At 37.0% G+C, this 20,492-nt stretch overlaps 1 protein-coding gene across 2 annotated transcripts in view; it reads left to right on the forward strand.

Annotated features, from left to right (window-relative positions):
• Positions 1-20,492, forward strand: part of KPNA3 (karyopherin subunit alpha 3) — a 48,156-nt gene that overhangs the window by 24,496 nt on the left and 3,168 nt on the right. For both annotated transcript variants that reach the window (XM_048295243.1, XM_048295242.1), the window contains exons 3-16: positions 3,882-3,971; positions 4,168-4,197; positions 4,288-4,340; positions 4,426-4,521; positions 6,582-6,667; positions 9,652-9,738; positions 10,135-10,304; positions 11,414-11,458; positions 14,015-14,146; positions 15,298-15,426; positions 17,070-17,174; positions 17,308-17,379; positions 17,485-17,647; positions 18,529-18,623. In XM_048295243.1, coding sequence (XP_048151200.1) covers positions 3,882-3,971; positions 4,168-4,197; positions 4,288-4,340; positions 4,426-4,521; positions 6,582-6,667; positions 9,652-9,738; positions 10,135-10,304; positions 11,414-11,458; positions 14,015-14,146; positions 15,298-15,426; positions 17,070-17,174; positions 17,308-17,379; positions 17,485-17,647; positions 18,529-18,623 — 1,353 coding nt within the window. The remainder of the gene's footprint in view (positions 1-3,881; positions 3,972-4,167; positions 4,198-4,287; positions 4,341-4,425; positions 4,522-6,581; positions 6,668-9,651; positions 9,739-10,134; positions 10,305-11,413; positions 11,459-14,014; positions 14,147-15,297; positions 15,427-17,069; positions 17,175-17,307; positions 17,380-17,484; positions 17,648-18,528; positions 18,624-20,492) is intronic.

The raw sequence follows: 20,492 nt of genomic DNA on the forward strand, positions 1-20,492 counted from the left end.
GTAGCTATGTGCTTTATCTGAAGAAGAATCTTGGAATCTAACTGCCTTTGCATGCAAGTGGCCTCGTATCCGTGGGTTGTAGAATCATCAAATTGACCTGTTCACCTTTCTTACAGTTCTACAGGGTTTTTTAAAATCTCTCTAGGCGTTAATGAATTCTAAGACAGTAAGTAGAGACAACTAATGGTCCTTTCCAAACCATTAAATAAGTTAACTCTTTCCCCAGATTCATATCCAAGAGCTGTTAGTAAAGGCTCACTTAGGCTACATAGCCCACCTAAGAAAACTTTCATTAAAAGGATATTCAGAAGAAGTTTTCAGAGCATCCCTTTAACGTGATGAGGTTAGAGTGGTAGGCATTTTCTTTTTTTTTTTATGATGCACCATGACAGGTACTCTCACCTTCTAAAACCAAAATTGGAGATTATGTGTAAGTAAAGCCTAGCAGTTCAGCTCAGCCTGTCACAGTGGTAGCTTAAAAGAGATGTCCAGAAAACCTGAATCTACCTCCATCACTGGCTTGATCCCTCAGTCTTTCCTTGGATGTAATTGTAAGGGGAAGAGCTACTTGTTGTCGTCTGTGAGTATATGTAATACTGGTTAGCATTAGGAACTTCAGTTCCTGATGTTGAGATGTTCTTGAAGTTCTGCTTTTGGTCCTCAGAAGACTGAAACATAATTATCTTAAGTTTGTGCCACAAGAACTTTGACTGGCTACTGAGCTCCTAAACTTTCCCCTGACCGGAAGAAACACTTTGTAATGGTATTTGTTACCTGCGGGCAAAGATTTTCTTGTTTATTTCTTTTCCCTTTTAATCTTGAAGCCTCATAACAGTTGACATTCTTCATAGAGCTTTCCTGCATGTCCAGTGCTGAAAAATACGTAGAAATTCCTATTTGACACCCTTCACAGTTCCATTAGAGCATCCCATTGGCCATGTCCCATAGTACTAAGTGCAGTGCAGCACAGAGCTTGTTGGATGTTCTCTTTACCCATAAGGAGTCTTCTGTTAATCATGTTTTTGAACATTTGAAACTTGCTTGCATTGGTATACATTTTTTTTTAATCCTGTGGCCATCTTCCAAGAAGATAAACAAAAGAAGTACCAGGATCTGCAGGACTTGCATAACTTCCTCTTCATGGAGCTTGACCATCCCACTGTCGATGAAGCAAATGATGGGCATCTGTCATTAAAACTGGATGAGAAAGTGCACTCCTGGTATCATTACTGTTATCTATTAATTTGGCATGTTTGCCAATGCTTTTGTTTGTATGGAAACCTTTGTAGGCTGCTGTGGGGGGATCTCTACCATAAAGTTGGCAATGCTTATAACCAGCAGTCAACAGCTGTTTATGAACTTTCATACTTACTGTACATAGAACACGTGGTTCAGGCAGTGTTGAAGATCATTTTAGAAGGAGACCTGCTGAATTTTGTTTGTGACAAGGTCTTACCCTTCATCAGAGATTCTACTCTGATGCCTCTACCTTTGAAAGGGCTATCTCACCAGGCTTTGAACAGGACAGCTGTATCCAGGTACACTCATTTGTCTTTGTTTTCACCCCAGGAGCCTGCCGAAGACGCTGGTGCTTTGATTTAGGCAAAACCTTTTTGGGTTTGCTACAATATGTCAAAATACAAGCATTTTAAGGCCACAGCAGGCTGCAATTCATCTTCTTTTACCTAATGCAGGAGAGTGATTGGTTTGTTAAATTACTGGAGAGAGGAGTTTAGCTGTCCAGGGATTGGACTCTTGCAGATGAACAGAGCTGTTTCAAATAGCCCTAGAAACACGGTTTAGGACTGGAAGGTTTCATGAATGCTTTGACTTTATAAGAAATGCTAATTAGAATAGAAACTTTTAGTACTTCTCAGTAAGTACTAGCCTCTGCCTCAGGCTGCTGTGGAAGCGCCTCTGTATTGGTTCTTGACAGTTGTTTTTCAGCCCAGCCACCTGCAAACAGTGAGTATCTACAGGAACATTCTTGCTTCTTCTTTCTTCCCTTGGCTGAGGTAATTTTTTCTGGAGCCCATTGCACCATGTGACTGACAGCCTGAAGACGTTGCCTGCGCTCAGAAACTGCAGTGTCAATCTGCAGTCAGTTATGTCCCATGAAGTTCCTCTCTGTCTCTTAAGGGGGAGGAATATCTTGGCCTTGGAACATGGACTGTTACTTGTACTTAGTTTGGTTAACATTAACATTGGGAGATGTTCTCTGAGGTACGCTCGGGTTGCCAAAGGAATTGGATAGTTGTGTCTGCAGGTATAGAAGGCTTAATGGAATAGGAGAGAACCAGGCTCTTGTTCAGCTCAGTGTCTGTTACGGGAAAATCGGGTAAATACATTACAGGTCTTTATGGTGAATCCATCTGTTACTGTGTTCTGCATGATGCAGTTTATCTGCACAGCGCTACTTTCTCGGCATTTAACTGCCTGCTCACTTCCATCTTCCTCCTGTCCAGATCCACTTGCTGACAAAATGCCTGTGGTGCTTGTCTGTATGGATGTGATCCATGTATACAGCCATTACTGCACGGCTCTGGAGAGGCTGCCACAGCCAGTCTAGGTGGTCTTGTGCACTCTTTGAGGATCTAGTTTCTGTACTTAAAACTTGACTCAAATTAAACTGTGCTAAGTCTGTGGGATGTTGTCTTCTGCATTAAAGGGTTATTCTGGTGCTTGTTTGTTGTTTTAGCATTGTCTTATCTTTAAAAAAAAAAGTATTGCTTGGGAGGATTTGAAACTTGTTTTAAATTCTTTTAAGATGTCTAAAAGGTAAGCAAGAAATTTTTGGTCCTAGGACTGCTGGTTTTTTTTAACATATAATAAAATATTGGGGACCCTTCAATACATCACTCTATTTAGAGGCTTTTTATGTATTACAAACAAGGTGTGGTATAATAAAATCTCTTTAGTGAGTACTGTGGTTATCAGATAATTTGAGACTGAAAAGCCTGCCTTTCCCTGCTACCATGCTAGATTTCTTCTTGGTGTTAGAGCTGGCTCTTACTCTTTTTCAACATTTTGCATCATTAAAGAATGAAATCTTAATGTGCTTGTTGAAAAAGCAAAACCAAACATAAAAAGATGTTCAGATACACATACTGCGTCATCATCTTCTGTTGCCCCTTCTGTCTTTGTATCTCTAGACATACCAAACAAAATATCAAGTCTAAAATTTAGAAGAGACCATTTCATAGTTTTGGTATAATACTTCTAGTACATTTTAAATTTGTAAAAAAGTGTAAACAATTGATGATTTGTTTTTCTTTCTTTTTAAATTACAGTTTTATGTCTTCAAATTTGTTAAATTGGGAATGTTAAAATGAAATGTTAAATGGGTACTTTACTACTGGAAAGATAATTTTATTCTTCTGTAAATCCTTAACGGAGCTAAGACTGGAGGGTGTCTTGTTTTAAGTCAGAAATTAGGCTAACAGCATGAGTAGGAAATACTGCAAGTGCCAGTGTGCATGGAGCAAGCTACTTTACGCACAAGATGCAAATAAATGTGACCAGGGAGCTTTGAAACAGGTTTAGCTGAAAAATAATCCTACACTGAAAAAGAATTTATATTATGTGTGGCTAAATGTTAACGTCATGCAGAGCTTATGAGTATTGTAAATGTCTGTTGGAAAACCAATCCCCAAACTGTAAGTTTTGATTAATTCAAATGTCATGGATTGTTGTAGATCTGTCTGATTAGCAAGCTGCGAGATTCTTACAGCTGAAATACTGCAAATTCTATTTGCGGTTACAAATACCTTGAAAAAAAGGAAACCTTATCTCTACTTACATGTTCAAAGGGTCCATTGTGTATCACCACCCTGTATTAATACGCATTAAAAGTGGCTTTATTTTTTGTCATTCCTTTACAGAACAAAAGAGATGAACATCTTTTGAAAAAAAGAAATGTTCCTCAAGAGGAAAGCTTAGAAGACTCTGATGTTGATGCTGACTTCAAAGCAGTAAGTTCCTTGATTCTGGAATTATTTTTAAAACTTTGGCGATTTCTCTAAACAATGCATTCTGTTGTCTTGCAAACAAATTTTGAAAGCAAATTTATGAACTAATACACTGTTAAAATAAGTTTGCTTGTATTAAATGTATAAGAAGGCTATAATTTATCAGCAAAATTACTAACACTTTTTTTTTCTTTTCAAGCAAAATGTAACACTAGAAGCTATACTGCAGGTATGTTACATTTAACTTTTTTTTTTTAAACAAGAGGGGTGTGTTCTGTGCATTTTAAATTTTTACTGTGTTTTTTAATTATTTTTTCAGAATGCCACAAGTGACAACCCAGTGATCCAACTGAGTGCTGTCCAAGCTGCAAGGTAAAAAAAAAATAAAGATACAGAAACATAATTTATACACATCTTTCATTATGAAAGTTACTTACTTTTGCTTTTAATTTGACAGAAAACTCCTATCCAGTGACAGAAATCCACCTATTGATGACTTAATAAAATCTGGAATTTTACCAATTCTGGTAAAATGCCTAGAAAGGGATGATAAGTAAGTATTCTTTTAAAAATGTTCACTGTTACTGGAAATATGCACCCCCCCCCCCCCCCCCCCCAAAAAAAAAAAAAATCATTATTTGAAATGAAACTGAGGATTTCAGCACCATATAATCTGACACAGTGGATCACATTCCATGATGGTAAATCATAAGTTCTCCAGGAATATTTATTCTGCCACTGAAATGTCATTTAATTTTTTAGAGCTTGTTTGAGCGTATCCAGCTAATGGAGAGAGAAAACCTTACTACATTTCTCACTGGTTTTCAATACTTCAGCGTTTTACCAGCTGTTTTTAAGAAACCTGCCACAGACTTGTTGTGTGTATTTGCATGAAGGCAGAGAACATGCCTGGTCTTTTCCAGAATACATTTGTCTTTTTCATTAAGATGATTAGCTTAAGTTTCTGGTTTCTTCTCACTGCAAGGTGTGTTTCCTTCTGGCTCTCTGCTGCTCTCTTATGTGATGGTAGAACATGGTGAGCATGCTCTCTGAGTCTTTGTTAGAAAACAAGAGCTTCAGTAAAGAAGGTAGAGCACACTGAGCATGTAGTTGCAAGAATTTAATGATGTGTAAGAAACAAAATGTGCCATATTCAACAAAGCATGAGCCCCTGATTCAAATAGATGGGGATTAACACAATTGAGGTAAATATTTTAGCCTGTCTTTGATTTTGACATAAATGTATTTATAATATTTCCATTTTCAATGTTATTTCTGTAGCTATGAGAGCTAGGAACTTCAAAAATATGGTTTGGTATTTTTGGTATATTTTGATGGCTGCAAAAATACGAGCTCTGAGTAGAGGGGTTTTTTCTAGCTTGTTTAACAAAACAGTTGCTTAGAAGGCAGCTGACAATAACGTTCAAATCAGGAAAGCATTTTAAATTGGGTCATGAATGTCTGCTCTCGAAGTAGATGGCTCAGTGCTTTGAAAATTCCTTTAATTTGAATTTTCTGCTAGTTTTTGTATGATTTACCTTTGTAAATGTTTAGTAAGTCTTTCAAAATTGAACTCAACGTTTTTAAGCAGTCCTTTTAATCATGATTGCAATATAATACTTAATAGAGTTAAACTCTGAAAAGATTTTGCATAACAAATCATTAAAGCTGTTGTTCATGTTATACTTGAAAGCTTATCACAAGAGAAAGAAAAAAGGGACTAGCATAAAACTAGAATTTTAATGCACTTGGTCCTAAAATTTCAAGGTTTGTAGGTAGCTGCTGACAGCTATGATTTGTTTTTACCTCCTGTTTAATTCTTTTGCAATCTCATTCTCAATAAAACCTCACATTGCTTTGGAAATTAAGACACAAAAAAGTTTAAAAGAAGCAGGTACTATGGCTATATATTAAGCATGACTGATAAAGACACAAAGAACATGGAAATGAAAGTCACCTAGCAGTAAATATTCTCTGTTCTTCCTAAATCCAGACATTTGCTGTTGTGCTAATGACCATGGGCTGTAAACTGTTTTGTAGCTTGTAGAACTCTTAACCTTCAGTATTTGCTTGAACAGCAGTTTTCATGCAAACTGTTTTACTAAACTGCTGTTGGCATAGACAATGGTTGGCAGACATCTTGGAAGAGACATCCTCCCAGCTTTCATGACACTTGTAGCTAATTTTATCTGTATTTAATAAGTAAGGTGTGTTGCTGTCTTTTCATACTGATTCTAGATCTTTCCCCTGTCTGTGATGGAGCAGAAAAATGTCTGTATCCAAGTATACCAGCTTGCACTTGATCTGGAATGTAATATTGGAAGAATCAAGTTTAATTCGTTGTTTGGATTTTTTTTGTTGTTGTTGTTACTAATATTAATTCAGAGCGATGGATGGTTTACAAAAGGTCACAGAATGCAAAATTTCTTTTTTCTTGCAGCTTTTCCCCTGAAATGTCCAGGCTTGGATGTTGGGGTTTTTAAAATTTTGGCCCAGTGGTACTGCCTAAATGTAGAGTATTTCAGATGGATACAGTTAGTAATACTGAAATGAGCCATAAAATAGTCTTCAGATCATGTTTCAACTTACTAGTATAAAATTATTTCATTACAGTCCTTCATTACAATTTGAAGCTGCATGGGCATTGACTAACATAGCATCAGGCACTTCTGCACAGACTCAAGCTGTTGTACAGTCGAGTAAGTATTACAACTTTGGTTTTCTTGGGGAGGAGGCAGTGGCGGTGGATATTGTGGGAAACACAAAGGGAAGTATTTGGATAATGGATGCCATTTCTTATCAATGCCATTAAAGTAATAAATACATGTTTGTCCTAAAGATTTAGCAAAGACTACAGAAGCATTTCTACGTTCGCTCTCAAACATTAATCTGGTTGTCACTACCAATTAATGTTAAGGATCCCAGACAGGATTTTCCCATAAAGAGGATAGAGAATGACAGGTGATACAATAACTGACAAAAGTCTTAGTCCTTTCTCGTTCTCGGTTTGATTTCTGAAATCGTGTACCATTAATTGCTCCGTGACTAACACTTAAGTTAGGAATTAATTCTTTCTACCTCAAAGGTATGTTCATAAATCTTAGTAAAGTTGTTAAATACGTACAGTTATGTAAGGTTGCACATTTAAATACATTGTTAAGAAAATGACCATCCTTTCCTTGTCTGTATGATTAGTATCTACTGTACACTCAAGTTTGTTGTGCTGCTTTCATTTCTTGTTTAACCAGACAGTGAGAAAGGAAAGAAACTCTGAAGTTAATTGAAGATAAATTATGCAAATACATTTTTCAGGATTATATCTATAGCTTTGATGGATCAGCATACTTATCTTAAAAAAATCACCTTTAATCACCTTAAAATAAATACAATATGTTGTCATTAAACAGTAGATTATAGATAAGGAAATATATAATAAACTGTCTTTATTTACTCATATTCCGATTTTTATATGGGAAAATGGTGACTTAGTTATTTGATTTTTTTTAAAGTGTATGAACCTGCCTATCGAATGAAAATGCTGGTTTGTATGTTTCCATGGCTAATAAAATAATTCATTAATTATTAGATTCTGTATAGTTAAGGTATTTGAACAATAGAATAATAATTATTATTAACCAAAATAAACTTTGGTTAAAATGATCTTACCAAAATGAGCTTTGGATAAAAATCCAAAAGCTTTAAAAAAAAAAAATCAATATCTTGAATTTGTTTCAAAAATTGCTAATGTGATTTGGGCACCTCTGTTTTTAGATTGCTTTTCTGGTGTCTAAGTACCTTTGAAAATCTACTCCCAAGTTTTTTCTTCCTTCTCAACTTGTTCATTGGTTAGTCATTGTTTTCTTTCTTTTCCATGTCCCACAATGTTATCCTGTTTGAATGAATCTAACAGAATGGATGTTTATAGTATTTGCGTTGCAGGAAAAAATCTGGAAAAAATCTCAAAGTAAAAATTAAAAGTAGAATAGAAGTATGTACAGCACAACTAAAAGCATTGTTGGTACCTGAACAATTACTAGAAGTTCAATTTGGGACACAGGTCTCCCAAAATCTGTTTAGTTAATGCTTGAAAAGAAGAAAATGTACTAAAATGACTTCAGAGAATCAAAAAGCATTTTACTCATGAAGAGAAAATGGATGAAGTTTAGTCTAAAAATCTTGCTGCTTTGCTTGGGAGATGACTAAGGGAAAACAGTCTCCCAGGTCTTCTCCCTTTAGATAAGGAATGGTTTGCGGAAACAAAGCAATAGACCCTTGCAGCTACAGAAGAGGCTGGTGCAGCCTTAATACAAAAGAAAGCAGCCTCCTGCAGTCAGGAGGGACAGATGGTATTTGGAAGGCCCAGCAAAAGAGGAGAAGTACTATATGCACAGAATAGCTCTTGGCAGGAGCCAGTTTGGAGCAGGAGTAATTAATCTTTTGAGAGTGGTAGGTCAGATAACCTCAACTCATGCTCTCTCAGGTTGTCCTCCTGCTTGAGTGCTATTATGAAATAACTTCATTCCTGGTTTTGACAGCATACCAGGATTGCAGTCTAGTATAAACTACATAGTTGACCCTCTTCTCTGAAATATGTTGAATGCATATATGGCTGAATTGTAAATCTCAATCTCAATTGCTGAGAAGGAAGCTAAAATATTCCACTTGAGCTAATGGAAGTGGGATGATTATTACAAGACTGAGTGTTCTTAAGCAACAGTGTGCTGCTGTCCCTGCTAGCTTGTCAGTTATAGGCAATGGCTGAATCACTCCTCTGGGGTGGGGAAGGAATTTCAGGTTGTTTTTATTCTTCATCACTCTGTATTTTTCCGGAACACATATCAGAGTTTTTTGCCTTATTATCACGCTACATTATCAACACAATATTGAGTCACAGTTGCTCACAAACTGTGTTGCACTTTTTAAAAATTTCCGAAGCTATTTCTGCAAGAAAAATTACTCTCTAACAGTATATAAATTGATCTAGTTTATTCAGGCTATAGGATGAGTGTGATCATATACAGATATAAAAAATTGCTGCAGGAATTACTGTCTTTCAAACAGTATGGGTTGTCTGAAGGAAAACAGTGCATGGAAATAATAGTGGGATGGTTTCTTAGCTCTATCAAATATATTTAATTCCACAGAGAATGTTATCTAAAATTAGTACCACTTCCTTAATTTGGTATGTTGCTGGCATTATATAAGAGCAAATTAAAACGTGTCTTGGGACTGGCAGATGGACATAAATCTTCACTGCATATGGAAACTAACTATAGCCACCTCTTGGGAGGAAGCTATTTTCTTAAAGTCAAGATATGAAGCACGTTTGCACAAGTAGGCATGTCATTCTGCTTGGTATGTGTTGTGATCCTGGATAACTGGAAAATCTGAATTACCAGGACGTGAGACCTCACACCTGCATACTTGAGGGTCTGCCTACCACTTTGAGAAAAATGAGAAAATGTATAAATGTGGGGAGCATTGTTGTTTAATAATTCTATTCTCAAGTCTGTTTTTCCCTTCTCTACATAAATATAGAAATGTTTAACTGAGGTTTTGTGCACGCTTCATAATAAAAACATGTTTGAGGCATGGTGGAGAATGTGTTCTGTTTAAATCAGTGAAAATGTTGCTCATATACCAAGATTTAGTATTAAACAAATCCAATCTTTGCATTCTGCAGATGCAGTACCCCTCTTCTTGAGACTACTTCATTCACCACACCAGAATGTTTGTGAGCAAGCTGTCTGGGCTCTCGGAAATATTATAGGTAACTTGTTGTTTTAATGATTTGAATTCAGGGAGCATTTCATTTTAGAACTTTGAACATTGGCATTATCATAAGAGACTATGTTTCCTCTGAATTCTGTGTCTTGATATAATTTTTTTAAAATACATAATGTGGCCAGAATTACATATGTACCTCCTGGTTTTTTTCTAAATAATAGTATAACTTGCTATGCAAAATATTAACAGGATAAATTTTGTGTTTCCTAAAATATACATACATGACTGTACGTATGTATATTTAATGAAATACGACCTTATAGTAGTAGACTGTTGGTGAGGAAACATAGAATTTCAGTATCCCAACATGTCATTGCATACATTTCAAGATTTTCCATTTTTAATGTAATTTCTTTTGCAACAATTTTCATTTCCGTAGGTGATGGTCCTCAGTGTAGAGATTATGTCATATCACTGGGAGTTGTCAAACCTCTTCTGTCCTTCATCAATCCCTCCATTCCCATCACCTTCCTTCGGAACGTCACATGGGTCATTGTAAATCTCTGCAGGAATAAGGACCCCCCACCGCCTATGGAGACAGTTCAGGAGGTAAATAAAGAATTATGAGACAGATAATGTTTTATACTCTGGGCTAGAAGCCAAATGTTTTACATTGTCATACTATGAATTTCTGCATGTTTTTTGTCACTGCACATGTGTTGTACCACTTACCAGTTGTTACATGAAATACTTTGACCAATTTGGTGGTTCTTACAATGCCTGTAATAAAGGTATTTGTAATGTCTGAAACTGAGTAAGACTAAAGTGATGATCTATACAACAAAAAATTAACACACTAGAAAGCATTAAAATACTCAGCATTACATGTTTTCATTTAAAAAAAAGGCTACAAATGTGATTTTATATGTAGAAGAATTCAAATGTAATTATTTTCAGCAAGAAGAAGTGTAAGTAGTGTGGTTTGTGTTTCGACTCAGTGTGAACATGCAGTCCATGCCAAGTCCCAACCTGAGCAGAAATCCTGAAAAGCCTTTTAAACTGGTGAACAGAGCAAATGCTCCAGTGATAGGGTAGGCACAGTAGTAAAATGGAGCTATTTGACTAGAACTGTAGTTGTAAGTACAGTTCTTGATTTTAAGATAAATTCAAAAGTGTAGATACAGTTCTTGAAGCCATATCAAATATGTTACTGTTAACAACTAAACTTTAATGAAATTTTTAAAGTGAAGCAGAGAAACAGGGAAACTTGTACAAGTAATGCTTTACTAAATAAAACACTCTGTTCTAAGCAGTTTTATCACAGCCCAGTTTTATATTTCACCATATGTGATTATTAAAAAATTAAACTTTAATCCAAGAGGTTTATGTATTGCTGTTAGGCTAATAATTTTTATTGTGTGTGATAACAAACTTTAAAAATAGCAGCGGGGTGTCTTATCTCTGTTATTTGCCTGTTTTCTCTCAAAATACAGTCTACATTCTGTGTCTGGAATATAGTACTGTCTCATATTTTCACAAATTGGAAGTATAATACACATATTTTTGTACATACTTTGAGGGCAGGACCAGCTGCTGGAAAGTGTGTGATTACAATATACTAAAGCAGACTCAAGCTAAGATTTGTGATTACAGTACTTGGATTCATAATTTTACCACCAATTTTGTTCTACTGTAATGACTGATGAACTTCTTTTCAGATTTTGCCAGCATTGTGTGTTCTCATTTACCATACAGATATAAACGTAAGTAATTTCTAAAGTTTTAGTTATTTAGATTCTTTGTTTTTGCTAGAAAGATAATGCTGCAGGATTGTGTTAAAGTAGTAAACTTGGGTTTGTGTGTTAATTTATGTATAATTAAGTCATAAATGCACAATTAAATATGAAGACTCATCTAACTGTAGTCATTCAGAGCACAAAAAAGAAAGTGAAAATACCATTTCTGAAATACCTTTTGTAAAAGATGGCATTTTTTTATCCTGTACATTTGAAATACCTTTTAAAAATCCTATCTTGTGGAATTGAGCACTAGAAAATTAAAGTGCCAGCTTTACCATCAGCTGCACTTTAATTCTGCCCCAATTTATAATTTTGCATAGATGATACGTAATGTATGTGTAAAAAAAATTATGTGTAATTCTATATATCAGTCCAGTCAAATATTGTGATCATAAGGGTAAAATCTGACTTTTGTAACCTGTTGGGTGCCTGACTTTGCAATGTTTAACTAAAGAAATCACATATGAAAATATATTTAAATAAACAGTAATAAACTATTGTTTTGTGGCACCTTTGACAACCATCATGTTTCCTTCCTTCAGTACTTCCCACATTCCTGATTCATGAGTTTACCTGGTTTTTTCCAAGTAATGTCCTAGGGGACGGACTTACCTCATGAAGCCTTATATATTGGGACTTCAGAACAAAGATCTGTGTAACCGAGGGATATTGAGCTGCTTTTCTCCTCCTTCTCCTATCAGGACTTTGTAATCCCTACAGTGATCCTTTAGTTTAGGCAAGAAGGAATTGAACCCTTTTGTCTGGTTCGGGGATAAAATAAAGCATAAGATTGGTGGGACTATCATTTGTTAGTTCAACGCTGTAGTAGTGGTGCTTCTGCTGCTTTTTTAATGGTGAAGTGGGCTTGTCTCCACAAAATATTTGTACAGCTTAATCTGGGATTTTGCCAGGGTTTTCCCAGTGTAATGTGAGTGGGAGACAGCACATGGTGACTTTTCAATGCGTAATTTGGACAAAGCTGAAAGGAATTAATTGTGAAACCAAATATACTTCTAACCTGTAGGCTCCTTTTCCCTGACAAATTTTAAAGTTTTGCAAGCAATGATTGTATGAGAGCTTATTGATGTAGGTATGAGACTGTGATGCCAGGTTTTGACTGATCCTCAATTAGGGTGTCCATCATTTTGATCCTGAGAGTCAGGTGCTAGTTTGGAGGTACCAGTCTGGTCCCAGCCTCTCTGTACTGGAGCAGCAAACCTATCTTTGGAGATGAGTCAGTGATGCAGGTAGGTCAGCCCACAGTCCTGTGAGCGCTTCTGGCGGCTGCGGCTCTTGTCACCAACAGGGCTGTGGGGCAGCAAACTGGTGAGGCACCATCTCTCACTGCTTCTGCTGCCATAGTGGCTCCACTGCAGCACGTTCCGCTGTCCCTGCAGCACAGGAGGTGAGGGCAGCAGCAGGCTGTGGCAGGAAAGCCTTTGGGCTGTGCTGGCTGGCATCCAGAGCTCAGTGGACGCAGCCTGTGGGTCAGGACTGGAAAGTCCTTCCTATGTTCTACTACTGCAGTATTCAGCTATTCTCAAAGCGCGTAATTTAAATGGGTATCTGTTTTAAAAGTAGGCTAGATCTAGGTTCCTCAACAGATGATGCCCTTAGTGGGGTCCAGATTTCTTTTCCTGCAGTTCCCAACATCATCTTTATGTGATGTGATACCCCTCTTTCTGCTGGCTTTGTTTCTGCTTCAGGTACTGCCTTTCAATGACTAACTTTTGTACCTGTCTATTTTTAAGGGCTTTCTAATCGTCCTTATCAAGTTATCAGTGACTATATTTTTTTTCCTTGTAAGATTCTCAGATGGCCCTGCATGATAGGCATTCCTCTGTGGATTTTGCTCTGCTTGAACACTTCTCAACAGTTGCCACATTACAATAGTTGCTAGTCCTTTAGTTGGTATAAGAACTCCTTTCCTTTGCTGTGTTTTTTATTCTTAATATGAAGGCAGGAAAAGGCATACATCCAGAATTGTTTGCAGTTTCACTTCAGAACTGCACTAGGGATCAGAAATGCTAAGGTGTCAGATGGATTAGAGAGTTAAGGGAATTTATGTATTCCATAATCATAAAATAGCACAGCTAACAAATTACAGCAGCGCTAAGGAGGCTGTTGTTGGTATTTTCTTCAGAAAGTTACTAGCACAACTACTCACTTGAGCTGGTTCTCTATCTTAGAAATGCAAATCTAGCCCAACAGTTTACCTTTGTGAGATGATGTATGCTGTCACTTTATGCACCAAAATGTAGTATTTAATTAAAAAGGAATTTGAGAGGACATCCAAAAATTACTCTGATGGACCAAATGGCCCTGGTTTTCATAGCTGTACATAATTAACATTTTACTGATTAGGTCTCATCATAATAATGTTTAAGTTTTTCCTATAACTAAATTGCATGTTTTTCCTCTCTCCACCCCCAGATAAGTGGAATGTTGTTCACTAAATTAAACCTTCATTATACCAGTTTTTCTGTTCAATATGTAAACCATGTTCTCTCCAATTTGTAGATTCTTGTGGACACTGTTTGGGCTTTGTCCTACTTAACAGATGGTGGAAATGAACAGATACAAATGGTGATTGATTCGGGAGTTGTACCTTTTCTAGTTCCCCTTCTGAGTCATCAGGAGGTTAAAGTTCAAGTAAGTCTGATTCAGTTGTGTTTGAATAGTCCTTTGTACGCTGCTTGCTAAAAAAATGTGCCTTACAGTATGTATTAGTGGAGTTAGTGAGATGAACATTTATAGCTACATTTTGTGCAGGTAAAACTGAAGAAAAAGTGTTACCTACACTGGGGAAAAAAATATTAAAAAGAAAGAAAACTCAAGCAAAACAGTACTAATACAGTTTTAAGTAAAGTGACAGGTTAAACATTAATTTCTGTTGTATGATTACCAGAGGTGCCTTCCTTTTGTAGTCCTAAAATATTTAATGACAACATATTTTACATTTTCCAGAATTCAAGTAATATGCACTCTTGCTGTTGCTGCATACATGATTGTGCATATTCTATCTGAATAGCTCATGGAAATCAGTATTTTGGAACCTTTAGAGTATTGAAATATTTGCAAATGCTGAGTCCTTTTAGTAAAGTAAATTTGTAATTAGCTGTGAAAGGTTAACTGAGATTACTTGGTTAATTTCAAAGACAATGGGAAACTAAAAGTTAGTTAATGTGTACTGGGTTTTTTATGAACCATCCGCTGTAATACGGAGCTCTTTTGTGTATCTGCATTTGACATGTTTGTTTAGTTTGTACTTTGGATGAGATTTGGCTGTCTTGAAATTTGTCAGACTAGTTCACGTGATGAAAGAAGTCTCTCCAGTATTTTGTCACTTGTAAAGCATTTTACTGACCAATACATAAAGATGTAAAGTCCATTTCTGAAAGTCATCTGAGACTCAGTAAGTAGTTGTGAGGTTTTGAGTGCGCTAGTGGGGAGCTGAATGGAGAAGTGAGCAACCTGAGCAGACATAGAGCCTAGAAGCGGTTATTGGAATTGTAACACAGATCAGGTACATGATGAATTAATCTTCTAAGGTTTTAATATTCTTTTATTTTCTAATCTTTGCACTTTTTGAGTTGAGCTGCAGTGCATTTATTCTGTGATGTACTGTGTCTTTTGATGAAACAGTACCCATTTTTCTGATGTAGCTCAGAGGATGAAGTGCTAAATTGTATTTTGCAAAGTGTTTTTATAAAGAGACATCTTAAAATTATCTTTGTTATAGCATAAGTAACAGCATTGTCTTTAACATGCAATTTTTTTTCCTTCCCACTCTGGATATTCAGACAGCAGCACTGAGAGCAGTAGGCAACATAGTAACTGGTACTGATGAACAGACACAAGTTGTTCTCAATTGTGATGTTTTGTCTTATTTCCCGCATCTCCTGACGCATCCAAAAGAGAAGATAAACAAGGTATGATTTGCTTCTTCCTAACTTAGTATTTTTAAGAAATAAAACAGTAGCCTGTGGAATATTACAGAAGAATTTCCTACAGCTGTTATTTCCGGCAATTTTGTATAAAGATGCAGCCTTTGAGGCTGATGCTTAACTAGGACTGAAACCAGACAGCCATAGTGAGTATCCGTGCATTGCTGTTGATGCCTCGTGCTTTCTGGGAGGACTGAAGGGTTTTGCTTTGGAGTGTGATACTCTTTATTTGCAAAGTGAGTAACTGGCTAACTTCAATTACAGTTTTTTATAATTTAGGTTGAGTCCAGTGAGTTGCATAAGACTGATCCAGTTTTCCCACTCCACCTTTTCATAGTGAAGTTTGTTCTCTTGTTCATCTTCTCCTTCAAGGAAGGAGGGTGTATCACTGCCCTTTCCTGAAAATTGTCTCTGCATTTCATCTCCTTCCTTTTGGCAGAAATAACTTTCACTGCTGCGAGGATTGGGTGGAGTAGAGAGAGTTTGATGCAAGTGATCAGTGCCTCGTTTTCCAGAGCTGTATTTCATGTTATTTGCTTTTTTTTAGTCATTGTGCCATCTTCCATTGCAAAGATGGTCTGTCTGAGGAGAAGGCTTTTTTGTTTAGATTATGTGATTCCCCCATATAGTGTATCATTGAGGAAAAATCTATTTGTGAGGAATCTCTGTTTCTTCAGGCCCTGTCAGCTGTGAAGATCTCTGAAGAAGTTATCTTTGATAGTCAAACTAATGTGATTTATTTTTGCCTGCCCTTTTAGCTCTTACAAAAGAATGATGAAGAGCTCTTTTGAATGCCAAGGAATTATTTTTGTACAAGAGATGTACTGAAATGCTTTGAGTTTTTTTCAAGTCTGGATTGTGAGAGGCAAATAGAAATAAAAGCAAGATACACATCCCTAAAAAAGTGGGAACCCATGTTTTTTTTCTGCAGTGCTTCATAATTGCCTACTTGCTACATCTTTTAAAAGATTGGAGCCTTTTTAAGATGTTTTGGATTGACAAGTGTCCCTCTTTGTAACTGGGAATTTCTAACTGCCATGAGATAGGTGGTAGCTGTGTGGGTGAACCTCCTGAAGGAGTAACTGCTGAGCAAAGTCACAGGACAGAGTGTCCTGTGTGATACTTGAATGCGCTTTGTGGACACCACTTCATGTTAAACAAAGTAAATGGAAGGTGGAGTCCTCCTTTTAACATAACAGAAAGCTACTACTGAGCTGTCAGTAGTAGGATTACAGGATAAGTCCTTTTTTAATGATGCTTTACCAGTTTTCCTATTTTCTTTGCAAAACTGATTGAAAGTTTAAAGCTTGTCTGTGACTCCAGCAGTGCAAAGTGGATATAAGGTTTACATCAGTATTACTCCTGAGGTATGGACACACTCCTTGTGTGAGAGAGAATCTGGCCCTGTGGATCAATCATATTAATTTTACATTGATTCCCTGTTGTCTTTCACAGTGCTATAAAAGTTTGTGTGCTAGAAGTGCTAGCACACAAAGGAGGAGACCTGTTTAGTGATTGCTCATGGTATGATTTTAGGTTTTGAGGTGGTTAGGCTTGGTTGAATTCTTTTTTTCATTTGCTGACTAGTTTTAAAAAGTGTTTTGCTTTTTTGCTTTATCCCATTGTAGGAAGCAGTTTGGTTCCTTTCCAATATCACAGCAGGAAACCAGCAACAAGTTCAGGCTGTAATAGATGCTGGGCTAATCCCCATGATCATACACCAGCTGGCTAAGGTCAGTCAAGCTATCAGCTATGCAAGTTGTCATCCTCTTTTTATAAATCTGACATGAGGAGTTTGTGATTTTTAATAAGTTTGACAGATGTTTCCATGCGGATTTTAATGAGCTATTAATTTTTTTTTTTCAGGGGGACTTCGGGACACAAAAGGAAGCTGCTTGGGCAATTAGCAATTTGACAATAAGTGGGAGAAAAGATCAGGTATGTGTAGTGGGATTTCAAGCTGTCACTAAAATGTTCCACATGCAGCCATTTGTGTAAGAAGCACAATGTTGAAAGCAATTTTTTTTGGTTTTAATTCTTTAGGTTGAATACCTTGTACAACAAAACGTAATCCCACCGTTCTGCAATCTACTCTCAGTAAAGGATTCTCAAGTGGTACAGGTGGTGCTGGATGGCCTGAAAAACATCCTGATAATGGCTGGCGATGAGGCTAGCACAATAGCTGAAATTATAGAAGAGTGTGGAGGTAAGAGCTTACTAGGCTTTTAAAAAATGTCATTTGCTGGATGTTGTTCTGTCTTCCCCTTGGTGCTGCTGATGTTTACTGCAGTGTTATTCACCATGGGCTATTTGAGTAAACAAGGGAGGCTTGTAATGAGAGATGTTACCTTTTTTCTGTTTAGTTAAGTTTGGAGATGGCTGTGTAGAGGCAATTGTTGAAGGAGCTTTCTGTAGCTTAGGTATTTTTTAGGTTTCGATGAGAATTGTAATTCTTTTCATTTGATAGTTGCACATACTTTGTCCTGTGGTAAAACACACAATTTTTGCTCTAGTTCATTGCCTTGGAAGCAGTTTGAGGCCCATAATTTCATTACAGACCAAAGCTGGATGAGGAGTCTTTCTGATATCACAATCCAAGTTGTAACATATGCTAATTAATGTATTCTAGCAAAGAGATACTGAAAAACATAATGCACTGGAAGCTTTTCCCTTGTGTTATTCCATATCCAGTTTGAAAATGGGACTAGCTGCTTTGTCACCTTGCTGTTTTAAACTTACAGGCAACACACAAATGTAGCCACTTCTTTTTGGTGGTACATGGAAAGCACAATGACTAAACCAAAAGTTATGTAGCAGACAATAGTTTTAAAAAATAGAGTTTTATCTAAACCAAGAGAAGACTCCATTATCCATTGTTCATAAAATGGAATATTCCCTGGCATGTAAAGTTCACAAACTACTTTGCTCTTAGAGACAAAGAGAGCTGCTGTGTAGGTCATATTGTCAAACTGAGCTACATCTTTTCTAATGTGTTTCAGTAGTAATGTTTAATCATTTTTCTTATGGAAAGTAGTCAGTTACTCTGGGTTAATCTTACAAAACTCTTCTCCATTTTCATTTATTCAGGGTTAGAGAAAATTGAAGCCTTGCAACAGCACGAGAATGAAGACATTTATAAACTAGCATTTGAAATTATAGATCAGTATTTCTCTGGTGATGATGTAAGTATGCAAAAGATGGAAGAGTATATGCACTGTGCTGTTAGCTTAGTAACTACACTGTCACTGTTCCTCAGTTCCAGTGGTCATACATTATCTTCAAAGTCAGTTTTCCTGGTCCTGGTTCAGTAGAGTTTCCCTCAATTTAAAGTCTTTGAAGAGTTTCTCAATACTAGGACTTCTCTTCAGCAAAATCAAGAGGACTACTCTAGTTTTGCCTAACAAATTGATTGATGCTGACTTAATTTTGTCACATTGACATGTAATTACTTGTGATTAGAATCTAAACATTTCTCTGGCTCTCCTTTTTATTTTCTCATACATCAGTCTTTGGAAGGGGAAGCAGATCCTTACTTTCAGATAAATTTTTGTATTTCAACTCTGTATTTGCTCAGTCTGGATTCTGCAGTGAAAAGTCATCAAAACTATTAACACTTTCTGCAGCTGATTGTTGCCATCCAATATTTTGTTGCACCCAGATTAGGTACTTTGACCCTCTGGTTCCAGCTCCTCCTGCTACTGGCTGCTTGTGAGTTCCTAAGGAGCACTTCAACATGCAATTCGAAGACAAATTATCTTTTCTAGGCCGTCCAGGGTGTCTGTAGTTCTGCAGCCTAGCAGAACTATGTTTTCAGTTCTTCTTTTAAATTGAACTTGCCAAATGCCAGCTCTAACTTCAGGACTCGATAATCTTCAATTCATGGGCCCGTCACGTGATTGGGAAGTTAGTCAGCAGAAGCTAAGCAATGTGAAAAGTTTCCTATGCCTGTAGTGATTCTGTTAGCAGTGTCTTAAAGTCTCCGTAGAGACTCTTGAGACTTCTGCGCCTAGCTGAAGAACACAGTCTGGTTGATGTGGGTGGAAAAATACCCCTGTTGAGGTTAGTACTCCCTTTTGTGCATTTATTTTTTACATTAATGCAATTTAATCTATGTCTGATGGGCTGAATCTGCCTCCTTTACTCAAGAGAAGGACTTTCCTTCAGATTATTATATTACTGTGTTTTCTGGAGCTTCTGAAACTTAAAATTGTAGAAGTTCCATGATTGCTTCAGGGAGACGAGATTGGTTATGTTAGCCTGATTGGCAGTGTTAAGATGGACTGTCCAGGAGTATTCTTACCTTCTGTCACTTCAGGATCTTCTGTATTCTCATGCGATGTTGCTGGCTGCTCAATGTCCCTTCATTGCTAATCCCATCTGCTCCTTTTCCTGTGCTCTGTAAAGTGCACAGCTTGTACTTTAGGAGCAGCACCAACAGCTTCCTGACTTCAGTTTCTTGTGTTAAAGGCGGGTGACCTTAGGTGGGGTTACTTTGTAGTACCCCTGCAGAAGGCAGAAGTGCTAATTTATCAAAACACAAACATTTTGCGACGCATTCTGAAACCAGACTCAGTCTTCATGTGGGCATGATGTGCAGATTGTTGCTGTCACCAAAGGCCTCAATCTCTTCCCCCCAGTTTAGACAGTGTTACCCAAAGTAAAGAGAAAGATTTTAGGTGCGTCAGTTCTGATGTGTGCACTACTGTTCAGATCCCCACACAAGAGCTCTATCCTGCTTCAGAATGACACACAATCTCAAATGAAGCTCAGAGAACTGGTGCAGCTGGTAATTTGCAGGAGGATGGGTAGGGTTTAACTTGTGGATTTTGTTGCTACTGATCGTGTTATTTGCTATTCCTTGAGGCTGTAAATACCTAAATCCTAACAGCTCTGAGGAAGCTGGGTGAAGTTGGCTGCTGATTCCTTTCACTCTGTATCCATAGAGCAATGAAGTACTTCTGGTTTAAAACCAAATTCAGATTGTGCTTATGAGACCTATATAAAACTGCTCTGAAATGGGTAGTTCTAAATCCTTCAAATTCTGATAGGAG

The sequence above is a fragment of the Corvus hawaiiensis genome, chromosome 2 (genome assembly GCF_020740725.1).
Source record: "Corvus hawaiiensis isolate bCorHaw1 chromosome 2, bCorHaw1.pri.cur, whole genome shotgun sequence".
NCBI lineage: Eukaryota > Metazoa > Chordata > Aves > Passeriformes > Corvidae > Corvus > Corvus hawaiiensis.